Genomic DNA, 18140 nt, shown 5'->3' with positions numbered 1-18140 from the left:
TGGTTAGGTTTTTTGCCTTTTGGGCTTTTTTTTTCATTTTTTTCATTGTATTGCTCGCATTTTTTATAGTTAAATATCTAATATTGCTTTTTTTTAAACCATTTTCGTTTTTGCTTAAAAAAATTTGAATAACCAATTCAAATTTGCAAATAATTTTACTAAAAAAAAAAAACACAAAAAATAAATGTGTCTCAAACCAAAAATTACTACTTTCGAATAGTACGTCTGTTAAAATTTTTTTTTTCTTTTTTTTCACAAAACAAAAAAGAAGAAAGGGTGAATATGAAATCGTTTGCTTATTCGTTTTCCTGATTTTCCGTATCGGCGCTCGTTTCATCGCTGGCCGAAGCGATATTTCGTTTGCTCGCCGATTTAACCAATTCCAAATATTTTTCACCATCGAAACGATTACTCTCATCTGCCAAATCCTGTAGAGTGAACCAAAAAGAAACAGAAGGAAAAAATCAAATAAGATCGGCGTGTACTGGTGTGTAGAGTGTGAAGAGCATACGAAATCAATTAAAAGAAAATAATAAAATGTATGTAAAAAACTATAGAAATTGCAATGTGGGGCAAATTGGAGTTTGTTAGTCACAAAAATTTGGCTTACCTTAAATTTAGGAGAATAGTTAAGTTTACTTATTGGCTTAAGCGTGACGATGAAGCGTGGTTATGATGGAGGTGGTGGTGGTGGTGGTGGTGATGGCTTGTGCGAATGCAGATTAGAGCGTTGAAAATGAATGATTGTGTTATTTGAAATGTACGCAGCTATTAAATATACCTTTGGTTTGTGTGTATGTAATGTTTTTTATTTTTTATTTATTTATTTTTTTTATTTTAGTAGACATGCTCGCATTTAGAGCCAAATGCCTTAAAAGATGTATTATGCTAATTTTTTTTTTGAGTGTAAATGTAAAATTCATAAACAACGAAAAAGAACAAAATGAAAATAAAAAAAAATGATAAAAGCCAATAAACAATAAAATTATGAACAAGACAATATTAGTATAAAATAAATAGTGAGCAGCATAATCAAAATAAAAGTTACAATAAAATATGAATAAACGCAGTGAAGAGAGGTTAAATGCAGACCTAAACCAATAAAACTAATATGTTTTCCATATCATGAAGGAATAATTGCACTAAGAAATGAAAAATTATTTTGTAAGCCTACAACAGTACAATAAGACGGCATGTGGTCTGAGTGCTGTCTTCTGCGCGCGTTGATTTGTGTCTGGTTCCGACAAAAAAAAAAAAACAAAACTTGCCCCTTTATTCGATATTGGGACTAATCTAATATTTACAAACTTTAAAAAGATATTAACAGGGCGATTCGGTCAACTGTCTTTCAACTCACCACAGTCTTTCGGAAGGCAACTACCGACAACTAGCTCTTTCCCGTCTTTCGAAAGACCTGCTAACAAGAATAGTCCGGGAGCTAGCGACAGTAAAAATGTGCCGATTTTATCGTCAAAGGCCACATATCGGGCACTTAAATTTACTTCTGTAGATTAACAAACAACAACAACACTTACATTGCACCGTGAGACCTTTTGTGTCAGGTGGGTTAACATTGTGTAATAAACAAGTAATTTTTAAGCAAAAAACAAAACCGAACCAAATAAAAACTGGGGCGCGACACTTTAGTAAGTTTTGGCTGTTTTTCTTAAGTTTATTTAACGTTTATTATTTTCGTATGAAATTATAGCTGATTACTTAACAAACACGATATAAATTCAAATTTCAGACTTTGTGCAAAAATTATGAAAACTCTGCAAAGTTTGACCAAAATTTCTAACTTCTTGATCAGCGTCTTTAGACAAAATTTTGATATTCAGTTTTGTAGCCGATCAAATTTTAGTAAAGTACCGGGCAAATTTTAAGTATCTTGGACTTACCGTTGATTTTTGACATTTTTTTTCATATAAAAAAATTTTCAAACATAAATTTCCAACAAGTAATTTTTAGCAAAAAAAAAAAACCGACTTAAAAATATATATATATATATATATTGTCCAATGTTAATTGATAACCACACAATAGGCCAACGACGATAAAATAAGGGTATTTTTTTTTAGTTTTTTATTACACAATGTTAATGCTCTACGAAAGCGTTGTCCCGCTAACTCGGTGTAAGTGGTTTTCGTGATTTATGTGATTATATTGAAAATCTCATCATACTTTTATCAACGATAAAATAACTCACTAAAAATTGTCGCTAGCTCCCGGACTAGAAGGTCTTAGCGTTTTTTCTGTTTGTCTTTTAGCAATAATTTTCTAAAATTAAATGAAATGGAAAAAAAATATTTTTCTTTTATTAGCAAGAAAAACTAAGAATCAGAAAAAATATATACACTTTATGTGTAAAACTAAATCAAACAATTATTAAATAAGTTTCTAAAAATTAAATGAAAATAAAATAGATATGCTTGTTTTTAAAGCAATAAAATCTAAATATTAAAAGATTTTTAAATAAGAAAAAATAATAAATAAAGAAAAAAGTACCTAAAAACTAAATTAAAAAATATATATATTTTTCTCTAAAAAAATAAAAAAGAAAAAAAAAAAACAAATGAGTTCTTAATTATTAAATGAAAAAAAAATCTTTTTAAAACAATGAAATCTAAAAATTTTAAAATGTTTAAATTAAAAATGAAAAAATATAAATAAAATAAAAATAAAAATAAAAAAGCACCTAAAAACTTAGATAAAAAAAAAATATTTTTCTCTACAAAAATAAAAAAACATAAGTTCTTAAAAATTTAATGAAATACGAAGTATTTTTCCTTTTAAAACAAAATCTAATGTTTTAGAGATTTTTAAACAATGTAAATAGAAAAAAAACTAAATTAAAAAAGGAAAAGAAAAAGAGTTCAGAAAACAATTAAAATATTAACAAGACAATTTTTCTTTTTCATTTGATTTTTAGAAACTTTTTTTTTTTTGAATTTAATTTTCTTTTAGAATGAAATATATTTATACTGACAGGTCCTGCAATTCACTTCCGAGTGAATTTCAACCAAATTCGCTTTCAATTCAAATTGACTCTTGTTGAAATTCACTCGGAAGTGAATTACAGAACCTGCCAGTGTACATTTCATTCTAAAAGAAAATTAAATTAAAAAAAAAAAGAAAATGAAATAAGTTTCTAAAAGTCTTTTAATTGTTTTCTGAGCTCTAGGCCGAGGGTAAAAAAACAACTGGATGTCTTAAATTCCTTTTTGTTTATTATTGTCGATATTTCGCCTCCGATTTGTGGCATGCGCCTTGATGTTGTCACACAAAGGGGAGGGATCTACAGTTTTACGCCGACTCCGAACAGCGATTGTATTTTTATGAGAAGCCGTTTTTCATGGCAGAAATACACTCGGAGGTTTGCCATTGCCTGCCGAGGGGTGACCGCTATTAGAAAAAAAGTTTTTATTTTTTTATTTTTTGATGTTGGGTTGAACTGGGCTTGAAAGCAGGCCCTGCGGAGCGAAATTGCGCACTGCTAACCACTACACAGCGGCTGGCATCTTAAGGAGTGCAAAAACATAATACGCATACACATATATATCGTCACAAATAGTTAATTCGAAACGTACAACAAAACCCAACTTACAATCTTGGATTTGCCTGGTCGACTAAACATATGTATGTATTCGCAACAATAAGAATAAATATGAAAATGTAAACAATTCAAAATAATCGTAAACAAAAAACACACAAACATAAAATATATGTAAAATAAAAACTAAAAATTAAACAATTTTTATATTAAAAAAAAAAAACTATTGAAAAAGAAAAAGACAAAATAAAATAAGTACCTGAAACTAAAGGAAAAAAAAAATAGTTTTCTTTGAGAAGAGAACTAAATTTAAAAAAGAAAAAATAAAAAAAGTTCCTAAAAATTAAATAAAAAATATTTTTATTAAATAAAACAAGCTAAAATTAAATTTAAAAAATTTAAGCAAACTAGTAATTTTTAAGCAAAACACAAAACTGGCTTCCAATCTCTCATATATAAAAATTTAAGATTATCGTTGATGTCTTCATGATCCCATGATCGGATTTAAAACAAATTAATATGTGACCACCTGTGAGGTGACACCTTTCCTTTAATAAATTATAGAAATCGGTTAACGTGGTCCAAAGTTATGTTAGAATTTCATCAAAGGAAGGCTATGATGCTCCCAATATAGGGGAATCGGAAAAGGTTTTTGGTTTATGAATTTTTAGAAAACAATCACTTTAGATGAGTACTGTCCCTCAAAAGTGCAGTTTAAATGTATCGGTCATCCAGAAACGTCCTGAATTTGTCAATCTAAAACGAGTTGTGTTCCATGACGTCAAAACCTGCCTGGAATCACCTGTGTGAACCTGGAATCACACACGATTTTAGCTATCCGTCTATTTACTAAAGCTAGGTCGAATTTTTGCCAAACCCAACTTTCTCGCCTGAACTTGTGCCGGAAGACTTCCAATTGTTTCATTTACTTAAATACATCTTGCGTGGAATAACTAACTTGCCTTGAATAATAATTCAGAAGAGGAGGTAAATCAGTACCTTTTTTTGTTTTTCACAAATGAATAAAGATCCTTCTACAAATGGGGAAGCTTACCTAATTACAAATTGTGGTCGAACAGCAGGGAGAATATATAATTAATTGGCTTTTATATATATAAATGACTTTGAAAAACTTACAAAAAACACCCAACGACTTTTTTATCCACATCATATTTTTCTTAAAAAAAAACTTTACAATTTTTCTCGCGACCCAGTCTAATGTAAACTAAACAAATATTGTCGTTAAATTAATTCTTCGGGATGCAAGTCAAAAGTTAAAATAGTTTTGAATTTTCTATAAACAAATTTGCAACTTTTGGCAGCTTATTTCGTCGTTATTAACCCAAAATAGCCCAAGTAATGTTTTGAGGAACTAGCTTGCTTAGAATAGCTCAAAAAGTATTTCGGAATTACCATTTCCTTTTTTAACTTAAAAAGTTTTTCATTTCTTCTCTTAAATTTCATCATTGACACAAAGACATTATAAATGCTGGCGACAGATACAGATGTATGGAAGGAATCGTGAAACATATTTATCTGTATGATGTTGCTATTTATGATATGTATGTACATGTTATGAATTTTTAAGCAACTCCACCACCAAAAACAACAAGTCCGTACCATTTGTGTATATACTGTTGAAAGCATGCATGTTTAGTTTACTGGTCGAACGATGAGCTCAATTAAATCCATATGTGAGAAGTGAAATAAAGCGGTAAAAAGCAGTAGTTGTTTCGTTTTCTCCAAAATTTTTTTTTAGATAAAATATCTAAGTAAATACTCTTTATTGCAATTTTTAAAATTCAACTGAATACGGTCTTATGTTTAGGTGATACCTAAGCAAAACCTAAGCGATAAAAGTAGTAGTGTGCCAGCCAATGCTATATCTACTTACATACTCATACATATACGCAGTTAAAATATGCACATAAGACGTCAAAGATTATATCAAATATCTTTAAAAGTAATTGCATTTGTGCTTATAATTAAATAAAATTTATTAAATATAGTATTAATACATATACATATTATGCACAAATCTTATACTTATGTATGTATGTATGCATTTGTGATTGTGCACCTTTGAAGTGCATAATACATTAAATGAATTTTTTTTTTAGTTTTATTAGGTGTATTACCTTAAACTAGAAGAGGTCTCGAAAATCTCCAACGAAAGAATCGTATGCAATTCTACGAAGAATGCTTCTTTCTAGTTTTTGGAGTTTAAGCCAATAATCTAGCATTTGTTTTTGAGGCTGAATTCAAGTGCTACCACAGATATGGATCGGAGTAATGAACCCGAGATTAGGCTTACTATTTTTTCTTACTGCTGCATACCAAAAAAAAAAAAAGCTCGCCGTAAACCCCTCAGTAGAAAGTACTCTAGCAAAAGGCAATTTCGGATTTTTTTACATTCGGAAATACAAATTGTTTTAAAGAGTTTTACTGGAATAATCAAAATGATTCCTAAACAAAAGTTTAATAATTTTTGGTGAGCTGTAATTCACTGGCATTAGGGTGGTACGTTAGGTTGAAAAGAGATCTGGTGGATAAGTAGTATCCAACTTTAAGAAAAATGTAAGAAAACGAAACAAAATTTTTCTTTCGAAATTGCATTGCAAAATACTTTACGACTCGGGGATGTATGGTCTACTTTCTTTGCCGTTTGTGCCGTCACTATGAATGAATCTTCAAATTGAAGAATGGTTGTTCCATCAAAGTTAATCGGGGTGAACTTCTTTTATCATTCATTTGGAATGAACATTATAATGATATACATATGTATGTATGTATGAGCTGGGAAAAAGTTACTCATACGCAATGTTCTACCAGTGTGCTATGTAGGTACAGTTTTTGATCGATATTCTGATTTTTAATTTTATGAATATTTTGTGAAATTTTACATTTGCCATTTTTGTCGATGTTTAGTGATATAATTTTTTCAATTTAGGACTTTTTTATTTATGTTTTTTTCTAATTTTTTCGATAATTTGTATTTATGTTTTATGATTTTTATTTTGCCGATAATTTTTTGTATCCATTTATAATTTTTTCGATAAGTTTGTATTGATTTTCAGTATTTTTCTGATATATATTTACGACACGGTTTGCTTTCAATATTTAATGATTTTTATTTTACAGATTAATTCTGACAGATATTTTAGGATTTTTATTTTTTCTGATAACCTTGTATCGGTATTTTTGATTTTTTACGATAAATTGTTATCAATGTTTTAAGATGATTTTATGAATTATGATACTTTAGGGTTTTTATTTTACAAATAATTTCTGATCAATACTTTACTTTATGATTTTTGCTTTATCGATTATCGATATTTCATGATTTCCAATTTAACTACTTTTTCTGATTGATGTTCTGTGACATTATTTTTCGAATGCTTTTTTATCGCTATTTTTAGATTTTTTCGACAATACCTAATGTATCTATCTGTATTTTAAATTTTGATCGATATTTTATGACCCATACATACATGTCGATTATTTTATCTATTGATATTTCAAGGTTTTTATTTCTGATCGATATTTTTTAATTTTAATTTTTCTCTATATTATTTTTATGATTTTTATTTTTATGACTATCAGCCCTATCATGAGTTTCATTTTCCCCGAACCGGTTTTCCCTCTTGGTTTCCATGGTTTTACTATGGGCGTATGACAAATTTTCGGGTGAACTTTTTTTCAGGCAAAACTCAGGATAAGGCAGTATACTTTTTCGATGATCTTCATAAATATTTTACAATTTTTATTTGATAAATTTTTCAGTTAAGTTAGTTAATAATTTTTAAGAGGGGCGTGAAGCGGTTTTGAACCGGATTAACAGCTTTTTTCTACTAATTAACTGATCTATTGACCAAACCGCAATTTTCCATATTCAAAATGAAATTTTCACCGAGTTTTTTTAATTCCCGGACCGAAATCCCGGTTGAAAGACAAAAAAAAGTTTTGACGTAGCAATCCAAAGGTGCTAAAACGGTTCGAACCGCTGAACTGAGGTTGCAAATTTTTCAATCGATTTTATTTTATTTTTTTTTTAATTTCTTTCTGTAAATATTTATGGTTTTCATCTGTGCGATTAAGTTTTCAAATAATCTAATTTATGATGGTTGAAAACTGAAACATTTATATATGACCGAAAAAATAAAAATGACTTCTAAGGCTATAAAATAATACCTACATATTAAATTGTAACGATTAGGGTCACTGGTAACGACTGGCGTGCTGTTTTGGGCTCGTCCAAAATCGCTTAGGCGGTTACAGCGCCAATAAAGAAGAAGAATAAGAAGGGTCATGGTTTTACTTCATCGAAATGAGCAGCTTTTTTTTAATATTTAGCAAATCAAAATTGAAGTTAGAAGTTAGTTAACTTAATATATATATTTTTTTTGTTACTTCAATCAAAATTTAGTTTGGCATATTCGTATTCGTATTTATATAGTATTTGGTCCATTTGTGTATCGCCAACCTTAGGAAGCACTTGAATTCATTGAATTGCCTATTGGGAGGGAAGCCTTTTGGTGGTTAGCAAAATTCGTACATACCTCAAAACTAATTTGCGCTTACGCTTGCCAAAAAAAATAAAGGGAAACCCCTCGTGTAATTCGATTAAGCTTTACAAAAACAAAGCTTACGTTCGTTGGAATAAAAAAAAACTGGCTGAACTTTGTTACAAAAAGTGTATAATACGCGTTAAAAGAATCTTAGCCTTCTTCACAGCGGCAAGTTAATTCAAAATCGGCAATTAACTATCGATTTCCCCAACAAAAATTGAAAGTTACCGACGAATGTGAGTTAACACCGCACTATAAATGCAGCCCTTAAAGTGCAAAAAAAAAAATCACGTAATAATTTTTTAATAAATTTTCAATTTCTCCACATTTTTATAAATTTATATCATTGCACGAAACTGGGCCCTGTTTGCTTTTGTGTGTGTGTGTGTGTAGGTGTTTGTAATTGCTTAATTGTATTTTCTATTTTACCGTATTAATGCTTGCATATTTACTTTACTAAAAAACTACAAAATTTGCAAAACATTTTTTTTTTTGTGAAACTTGTGTTCAACTCGATTTTGTGTTTTATTTTGTTTAATTTTAATGCATGTTTTTTTTTTCGTTTTCAAAAATTTTGGGCAAGTTTACTGCCTTTGCATTAAATTATATATTTCATTTCAATTCAAGTTTTTATTTTATTTTTTCTGGTTAATAATAATCTGTTTCACAGCCAAAACACAGATTAGTTAAATGTATAATACATTAATTTCATTTTGCTTTTCATTTACAGTTACACAAAACTGATTATTCGGTAGTCTAGAAGCTTCGCTTTTTTCGGTAAAATTCTTAAAATATTTTTTTTTGTTTTTATTATGCAATTAACTTCAAAACTGTGCATGCCACAGATAAAATTTAATTTTTTATCAAATAAAAGATCTTAATAATAACTAAAAGGAACAAATTTTTCAAACATGTGTACGCTGCTTTGGTTTCCTTCACCTCATACTTTTATGTATAAAAAATATATTGTATGTATGTACCTATGTAATTTGATGGCTTAATTTATAAAAAGAAATTATGCCACACAGTTTTTTCCGCTATTTTATAGGGACAGTTTGACACATTTTTTTTTAACGTTTTTGAGATTGTGTATTGTTGAACAATTCATGCAATCATTCGTGTAAATAATTGACAACTGAGCTGCCAAATGGATAAATTTGTATTTCATTTAAGGTTTCTAACACTAAAAAGCCGTGACATTTTTTACACTGGGATCAAATGCAGACGAATTTTTAAATATTTAAAAGCTTTAGGCTTTTCGCACTGCTTCCGCGAAACGACTAATACTATTTTCTAAGGACTAACGCCGCTAGCTTATTGTTTTCCTCTTGAAATATGTATAATGGATACCTTCTGAAATTTCCCAAAAATTATTGCTTAAAAAAAAGTAATCGTTTGTCGTATTTCACAACTAACAAACGCTCCACTATAAAAAAAATGTCTCCTCGTTTTGAGAGCTTCACTCAGTTTTTTTTTTTTCGTTGAGAAAAGTATTCCTCTATCGTAATTACCATAATACAAAAATTATAATTATTGTAAAGTTTTTATCATGGTAATTACTTTTGCATTCCACTCTCATTTTACTCATCTCACGTCCCTTCTATTTTAGACAAAACTTTACTTTCGTTTTAAAACCTTCGCTCCCTCCCTTTCATTGCCTCCTAATTTTTATACTAATCGCAAGTCGAATTCGATCGAAACTCACGCATAAATTTTGGTCGCTCAGTGGCACGTCTCTGATTTGCCACAACATCAGCAGTGATGACAATTTCGGTATCCATATATTTTGTTTCGCTAACAAACTCAACGTCAGTATCATTATCATCGTTATCGTAGACTTCAATGACCTCATTACTTCCTTTGTTGCGCCGAATTTTTCTCGATTTACTTGATTTGTTCTTAGCCACCTTTACCGTTTCGCCCTCAGTGGCACTAATTACTACAACATCAGCATCAGCATCAGCATCAACACCAACATCAACATCAACATCAACATCAACACCTTTTTCAACATTCTCGTTAGACTCAAGTGCATTGTTGGTAGATTCCTCAGTTGGCTCATTGGGAAAACTGCTCTCCGTAATAGAGGAAATCATTTTAATTTGTTTATTTAATAATTTTTGTGGCTTATTATCCATAGTGGTGAGGGCAAGGGTGGAGTTACCAGCCGTATTGTTGCCATTATTAAAGCTAGCCGAAACATTGTTGGTAGGTGGCGCTTGTGTAGTTGCCGGTGGTAGTGCACCAGCGCCGTTATATAGCATATTAGCATAATTGAAATTGGGAGTGGTAGTACCTGGGCGCGCAGACATAAATTTTTGTTGATGCTGATTCAATGCGTGGTGATGTTGATGTTGTTGATAGTGCATTGCTTGTTGGTTATTGCTATTATTGGCATTAGCATCTGCTCGTTGGCCATAGGGGCGGTGATATAAGCTATTAGCGCCAGCAGCATTAACATTAGTATTATAATGACGCTCTGTATGGTATTGATGTTGCTGATGTTGCAGCGCATCGTAGCCCTCCTCATCAATACTGACAATTTGACGATTAAAGAAACCTTTTCGCTTGATATGTAATGGTGTTTGTAGCTCATAAACCAGGCGATTGTGTGCGATTGAACTGACACCAGTGTGGGTGTGCATAGGTGTAGGCTGCTGCTGTGCCTGTGTTTGTGTTGTACTAACAACTGTGGGCGGTTGTGACTGCGCTAACATATTTGTAGTTTTTGTGGACATATTTATACTACTAATCGTTACATTAGCACTAACGACACTAACAACGGTGCCAACTGTGGCGTTAGCATAGAGATTATTTATATTATTATTATTATTATTACTAGCAATATTTGGCAAAGTACTGGTCGTATTTGCAGTGACGGTAGTAGTAATAGTAGAAGTAGGAGTAGAAATAGTAGGATTGGTAGTAATGGAAGCAACACGTAATATCGGTGCTGTATTAGTAACAGTGCCTGTTGTGGCATTGAATTGTGTTACCTTATTGCGTACGATGGCTGGGAACTTTTCGCAGATTTTCTGCCACTCCTCTGGCAGTGCCCAGGAATGGGGACTCTTCGCATAGTAAAGCAAATGCTCGTATTCGTGTACAATTCGTGCTGTAAAGTTAAACCAAAACATGTTATTAGAATGTCCTTGTACCCACCGTTACCTCTAGCACACTTACGCGTATCGCCGCTGGCGGCGCCGGCAGTGGTGTTATCATTTTTGCCACGTGCAGCTGTTGAGTTAGCTGCTGATTCTGGTGTAGAGTCTTTACGGGAAAAGTGACTTCTACGTGAACGCGATAAGCCATTGCTTTGACCTGCAGCTACAAAAGAGTTACATGTAAATATAGAATTTCACTGGCAAACTTTTGAAATAATGAAAAGCAAACCATTTGTATCAGCAAATACTTCATCATCGCCATCATGTACACCGCTATTGGCAGCCTGTGCGGCCATATAATTTAAGCCGATTCCGCTATCTGCTAGCGGTGGTGCAGCGTGCAAGGGTGTACCCATCATGAACTGTGGTGCAGCCATAGGCGTGGACGGTGTTGAAATCGGACTGACAATGCTGCCATCAAATGCGGCGCCAGCCTCCACTGAAGCTAAGAACTCAGCGCTGCTAAAGTAATCATCCAGCACTAATTTTGCAACCTAATAAACGAACAAAATTTGAAACTATTTTTTTTTACTTTCGTCAGCGCACATATATTACTTACCCGCACAAGGTCACAACAATCGCCGGTGATTTTTATCAGATGCTGTCCCACGTTCACCGTGTATTTGTATTCACCTAAAGAAGCATCATTGGTGGAAAATGAATGCAATAACATTTGCTGATTTGGACGCAACACTTTACCAGCAGCTGCAGCTGCGGCAGCAGCCGTAGGTGTGGAAGTGCTACCAACGACGGCACCCATCATATTCATGACCTGTTGCTGTTGTGCAGCAGCTGCTGCTGCTGCTGCCGCCGCTGCCGCAGAGCCAGTCATGAAATTTTGCGCCGAATTGAAGCTTAGACGATTAGCTAGGCTGCTTGTGGCAGCACCACCAGCGCCTGGTGTACGTGGCGTAACGGCATCATCAGAATTGGAAGACGCTAGTGAAGAACAAGAGCCACCGCCGCCGCCACCAGCATGACCGCTACTAATAATTGGATCGAGACGTACAGGTGAGGCATTGCGACGTATGGTATCCTCGATGAGTTGTTTGGCATAGCTTGAGGTGTGAGAGGAAAATGAATTAATAAAATTTGGTCTGAAAGTTATGCAGATTGAAAAAGAGTGATCACTCACAAAAAGTTTAATAAAGGGATGTGAACGCAATATACTTAACAAAGTCACTGAAAATTTACGAAATTTAAGCTTAGTTCCAGCTCTCAAGAATAATCACAATATGTTTAATTATTGAAAATTTTCATAACTATGTATCTCAATGATTATTTCCGATATTCAAAAAAAATGGAGCTTTCAGATTAAGACGAAAATAATCAAAATTGGACACTATGCAAAGTTTATCCTTTAGTAAAAAATCACCAGGAAAGTGAGGTTAGGTTGGATTGCTTGCGACCAAAAAATTATAGGCCCTTGGTCAAAGCCGTAAGTTAAACCACCTTTTAGTCAAAACGAAACTTTTTGTTGAAAGCAGATTTGAAAGACATGCTAGAGGCAGGCTTATGCTAAATCAGACTATTCAATTCATATAAAATTAAAAAGTTGAGCAAGCACTATTAAGAATGGGGATAATTTAAATATGTTCGCCCTGTGGCAGTTGATTTTTATTTGCAACATTATTAATTAATTTTCTACCATTCTTGAGCGTAAAACATCAAACCTGATCGAAGTTGACTATGACCGAATTCAATGTAGAGCAGATTTTTAAGAACTTACTTGATTTTTTCTTCAGTCGGTCCCGTAATTTGCACCAAACGTTCCTTAGCGCCAGGATTTACTATGGAACGAAAATTATGAAAAAATTATTAATGTTTATCTACAGCAAAACAGTGGCTCCCATACTTGCAGGATCACTATAAACTTAAGGATGACAACGACAAAATTATGCCACCTCAAAGTATGCAGCCACTAGCAAGCTGAGCCACAGCGCATTCGATAAATATTTTTAGTATGAAAATGAAAATTTCAATGCAAAATTAAGATGATTTTTTTTGCTTATTTAAGTATGTACATATACATAAGTATTTACAGGTAGCTGCATTTTTCGTTGCTTCAATGCAGGCGTGTGAAATGGTGTATGTATTTAATTTGTATGTATGTATGTATGTTTCTGCTTCACTGTATTTTTGCATGCAGAATGTTTAAAATGTGTGAAATTGCTTTCATGAAATTATTACATCGATGAGATGAGAATTCGAAAATGCAAAATAAACAAATATTAATTAAATTAAAGTTAAATGAATTGAGTACATGAAATATTTGCAAATCTTTTTATTGGTTATTGCCTTTTCAGCTTTATTTTAGTGAAATGAAAAATTAAACTTATCGCTCTTAAAGCTATTGCAGCATTGAAGCGTATGCAAAAGTGGTGATTAAAAGCAGCAAGCAACCACAAAAAAAATGTTAATAGCGTACACAGTGCCATAGCCCACGGAATTTGTTAAAAAATATGTTTTTCTTTTACATCAAGGTATGCGGTTAACAATGCTGATTTAAGCAAACTTTTTTAAACTTTGTGTACATTTTGTATTTTTTACCTCTTTGGAAGGAAATTATCGTTTCACTTAATTCCTCAATCATATGGACACGTCTGCCTTTAATGCCCATTACTTTTATGCGCACGCATGTCCAAGAAAACAGGCAAAACACAGAGAGTTGAGAGTAATTAAATAGAGTTTATGTGAAAAAAAATATACGTATGTAAATATTCACTGTGTATAAGTCACAGTTTCTTGTAGTACAACATACACAGCACTTCATAGATAGTAATTTGAAAAAGTTGTTTGCTAACTTTTTGAATAAATTACAAATATATATACCTTTTCCCGAATCTGCATTGCGTATAACCACTTCATCTTTGCAATAAGTTTTGCCTGGTATTTTAGTTGGTTTCGGAAACTTTCCCGAATTTCGTATGACCTCACCCGGTGCCAACAGTAGTTGTGTTTGCTGCGCCGAACCAACAGCTGCTATAGCTGCTGCCGCAGCGGCGCCAGCCCCACCAAATGTGGGGGAGGTGCTTAGGAACCCGGTTTGCGTTGGATCAACATGTCCATCGGTTAGCTAAAATGAAACAAATGAAAAAATTAGCAAATTAACTTTTCAAATACAGGAGAGATGCAAGGTAAAATAAAAATTAAACTCACATCGATGTTCGTTACTTGTTTGGTTTTGTAGTACGAATTGAAGCCATTGTCTTCCCAGCCTTTGGCGCGCAACTCTATCAATTCGAGCAAATTCAGTCTCGTCATAATATTTAAGCGTTCGTCCTGCGAAGCATTGCGGAACACAACGAATGCACGGTCTAATGTATCTTTAGATACAGTTTCCAATTGTGGTCCGTGTATGCGTAGATTTTGCACTAGCGCAGCCATCGGTTCCGTATTGTTTATGCCCGATTGTAGAGTCAACGCAACATTCTCAATCAATTGTATTAGCTCCTCGATCAGCATGTAGTTGTTTTTCAGTGATGAGCGTGATTGTGATTTTAATGGGCGTGGCGCCTCAACATTTTTAACTGTACGTCCAATGTGCGCCATTTTTTTTTGTTTGTTTGTGGATGAGTTAGGGTTTTTGATTAAATGTTTAAAATCGTTAATTGATTTCGTCGTTCAATTGATATTTTTTGGTTTTTTTATTCTTTATTAGCGTGGAACTATAGTTGTTTGTATTGCTGCTGTGTGTTTGAAGTAATTTTCTTGTATAAAAAATGCTTCAATTTAAATTGAAGGAAAATCGAGATTATCTCAAACGACTGTTCGCACCTCCCCCTGTAAGAGTGAATAAAAATTCAAAACAATTAATAATTTTTAGATTATGTGTATGAATGGGCTTTCGCAAGTGTCGGTCAACGACAATTTTACGGGCAAACGTAGGCGTACGCAGCTAAATGTTTACCATGTCGAATTATTTATTAGGCCTCTAACTTTGTAGGTTTTGAAGACTATTTTGTTTTTGTATTTCTCATATAAACAAGCGGCCGCTGTGGTGAAGGGGTTAGCAGTGCGCCCTACCATTCCGCAGGGCCTAGTTTCAAGCCCGGTTCAACCCAACATAAAAAAAAAAACAATATAACAATAATTTCTAATAGCGGTCGCCCCTCGGCAGGCAATAACAAATCGCCGAGTGTATTTCCAAACACTAACATATTTGTAAGCGTCAATCTATTATTATTATTATTATATTGATTAGCGTTGAAGCCCTACCACGATAATAACTGTGTCATATGCGCTGCCTCTGCTTCCGTTTTTTTCTATCTACTCTCCAGCAGACATCCGCAAGTTGACTGGCGGCGATGGCGTTTGACTGTTCGAGTCGCTTTAGTCGCGTTGCTTGGATATTTCCGCTCGTCTGCTACTCTACACTCTATTAGTGTCCCACTTATTTTTTGTATTCCCCTGCATTTATTAGATACCAGCAATGTTATTTCTACACCTCCACGCTAAATATCTTGGTAATAACGCAAATTCTTTATAGCTATTTTGTGCGTTGCCACTTGCGTTGTCTATCTCAATTAGACTGATAACTCATTTCCGCATGCCTAATGCCGAGGTTTGTATGTGCATGCAGGCTATGGGTATATTACGTCTATTCTTTGAGATTTACTGCTTTTCCACTTTATCTTCTTACAAAACAAAGCTTTGGAAGCTAATGGAAATTTATCTTTATTTGCTTACTACAAAGCCAAGCGAGCAATGTAAATTGATATAGAGTAAAACTAAAGCAGGTAAATGGCTGGTTGTATAGTTTTTTGTGCTCTAAATGGCTTTTATGCGTCAAAACCTTTGCGATGATTGATAAAAAGTCACGGTAAAGTTGAAGAATCGTTTGCCTAATCCTGATACTTAGCGTTGTTTACCAATCTGGTGTGAATAAAATCCAAAACGTTTTAGAAATTAATCGTATTATATGCGAAATTATTTATTTGTATGAGTAGGTATCCAGTAGTTATGTAGCTCCTTTTATGGCTTTGATGTGCCTTCGTATAGTTAAAATAGTCGCTTATAATCTAATGATTGGTCAAATAAATTGCCGCCGTATGAATAACATACCTATGTACATACATATTCTCTTCTAATAAAACCACAAATCCGCACGGGGCTTGCGGAAGGAGTACAAAAATCACATTTAGTTGTAGGAATATGACAATTGGAATTATAATTTCAACAATGTGATGACATGCGTTGCATTTCAATTAAGTACCCAGCACTGTCGCGGCACGGGCTGACACATACGAAGTGCAATTACCTACTTAAGTTTATAAATACATACAAATGTATAGGTACTTAAGGATTTATTTAAATTGTAGTAAAGTCGGTTTTATTTTCAATTGCTTTTAGATCTAAACCCATCTGATAGAGTAGTTATTAGCCACGTATATAAATTTCTTTCAAAGAGTATATTAAGTTAATACTCGCCCCGTGCAGTTATAAACATACAAAATTGCTCACACATGAATCATCTGAAGGTCTCAACAGCAAACAGCACGCTTATAATTGCGTGTTGCCGTCGCATCGGCTAGCGTGCCAGCAGCCGAACTTTCGTTTCTTGTCCATGAAGTTGGCCGCGGCGTTTCACACAAAAAGACTCCCGCCCACACACCCACATGATAAGTAGTACCTACTTAGATATCGCCACAGTCGTTACATTTCAGGCCAGCAATAAAGGATTCATTTTAAGAGCGTTTAATTCCAACTTCTCGCCCTTTATTCCACCATGAACTTGCAACATATTCTTGCGCCAGTTCCACCTTATTCAACGCCCGCCCAATCCAATACAAGTCAATTGAATCATTGTCGAGAATAGCAACAAAACTCATTTACTCAGCACCTCTGTCAGCGACACAGCGAAATAGAAACAAAAACAAAGCAGCCACAATTGAAAAAGCAGCGACACAAGCAGCGGTGTCGGCCGACTGGCAGCGTCAATTAGATTGCGCAGTAACCACAATGCCACGGTGCATATTTTCTAGGAATACAGTTTAATTTGTTTTAGGAAACCACATGCTTGTAGTTTTTAACTGCTATTTCGGCAGGTGACTTTTAAAAACACATCCTTTTTTTGAAGCGGTAAAGACGTGATTTCTTTTGCGCCTATTATTCCTATGGGCTGCTTGCGCCACCACTGTTGCAGACGCTGCTGCAGCGCTCTATAATAGAACGACGGCGCACATTTTCACAAATTCGTAATTGTAAAAAACTAAGGCATGCTCTAATATATCATTTGTTTTTCATTTACCGACGATAAATTAACACTTTAGTGTTTTTTTTTTTAAAGAAACGCGTTTTTTCGGGGAAACTTACCAGAAATTCTGCAAATTTACACAAGAGAAAAACTTTTCACCGTTCGTCGTAGTGGATGAAGCATCCAATCAAAGCAAAGGGTGCAAAATTTTGTGGACGATAAATTGGCTGTGGACTGCAATTACTGTGAATCAAAATGATTGTGACAGAGAACGTATATTTAGAGTTTGGAGTCAAATGAAAATGCATTTCCCCCATGCATACGTACTCCATTAACTGATAACGTTTTTACATGCATACATATATATGTATGTATGTGCATATTACTGCCAAAATACTACGCACATACACACAAATGTACATATTTACAACTCACGGCAGCATACATACATATGCACATAATTACGCGCATACTCAAATACAACAATAACTATTTCTTTCATAAACGCATGCGCATATTTCTCAAGGCCAAGTAAATTCATTCATAAAAACAACCGCAGCACATCTCCCCGCAAATTCATCACCAACAAGCGCAACTTTGTCAATCCGACACAAAAATTCTAAAATCTTAAAATGAAGAAATCTCGGCCAGCCAAGTGAAAA

At 33.5% G+C, this 18140-nt stretch overlaps 1 protein-coding gene across 9 annotated transcripts; it reads right to left on the bottom strand.

The window, feature by feature from the left end:
• Nucleotides 1–246: 246 nt before the first annotated feature.
• Nucleotides 247–17683, bottom strand: mxt (Eukaryotic translation initiation factor mextil). Of its 9 annotated transcripts, XM_017630973.1 has the most exons (11): nucleotides 17598–17683; nucleotides 14442–15065; nucleotides 14115–14358; nucleotides 13833–13904; nucleotides 13012–13072; nucleotides 11982–12340; nucleotides 11842–11915; nucleotides 11512–11776; nucleotides 11302–11445; nucleotides 11115–11233; nucleotides 247–428 (listed from the first exon to the last, which is right to left on the bottom strand). In XM_017630973.1, the coding sequence occupies exons 2-11, from the start codon at nucleotides 14832–14834 to the stop codon at nucleotides 297–299; spliced, it is 1863 nt and encodes a 620-aa protein (XP_017486462.1). In that variant the 5' UTR covers nucleotides 14835–15065; nucleotides 17598–17683; the 3' UTR covers nucleotides 247–296. The 9 variants fall into 9 exon arrangements, with proteins under 9 accessions (XP_017486462.1, XP_017486445.1, XP_017486454.1 ...); XM_017630956.1 differs by having other exon boundaries at nucleotides 11842–12340; XM_017630927.1 differs by lacking the exon at nucleotides 247–428 and having other exon boundaries at nucleotides 9131–11233; nucleotides 11512–11577; nucleotides 11608–11776; nucleotides 11842–12340.
• Between the last annotated feature and the right edge of the window lie 457 nt (nucleotides 17684–18140).

The sequence above is a fragment of the Rhagoletis zephyria genome, unplaced genomic scaffold (assembly GCF_001687245.7).
Source record: "Rhagoletis zephyria isolate East Lansing unplaced genomic scaffold, Rhagoletis_zephyria_1.1 Rzeph_scaffold_00091, whole genome shotgun sequence".
NCBI classification, from domain to species: domain Eukaryota; kingdom Metazoa; phylum Arthropoda; class Insecta; order Diptera; family Tephritidae; genus Rhagoletis; species Rhagoletis zephyria.
The sequence above is the reverse complement of the archived record's forward strand: the minus strand, read 5'-3'. Positions and strand labels throughout refer to the sequence as shown.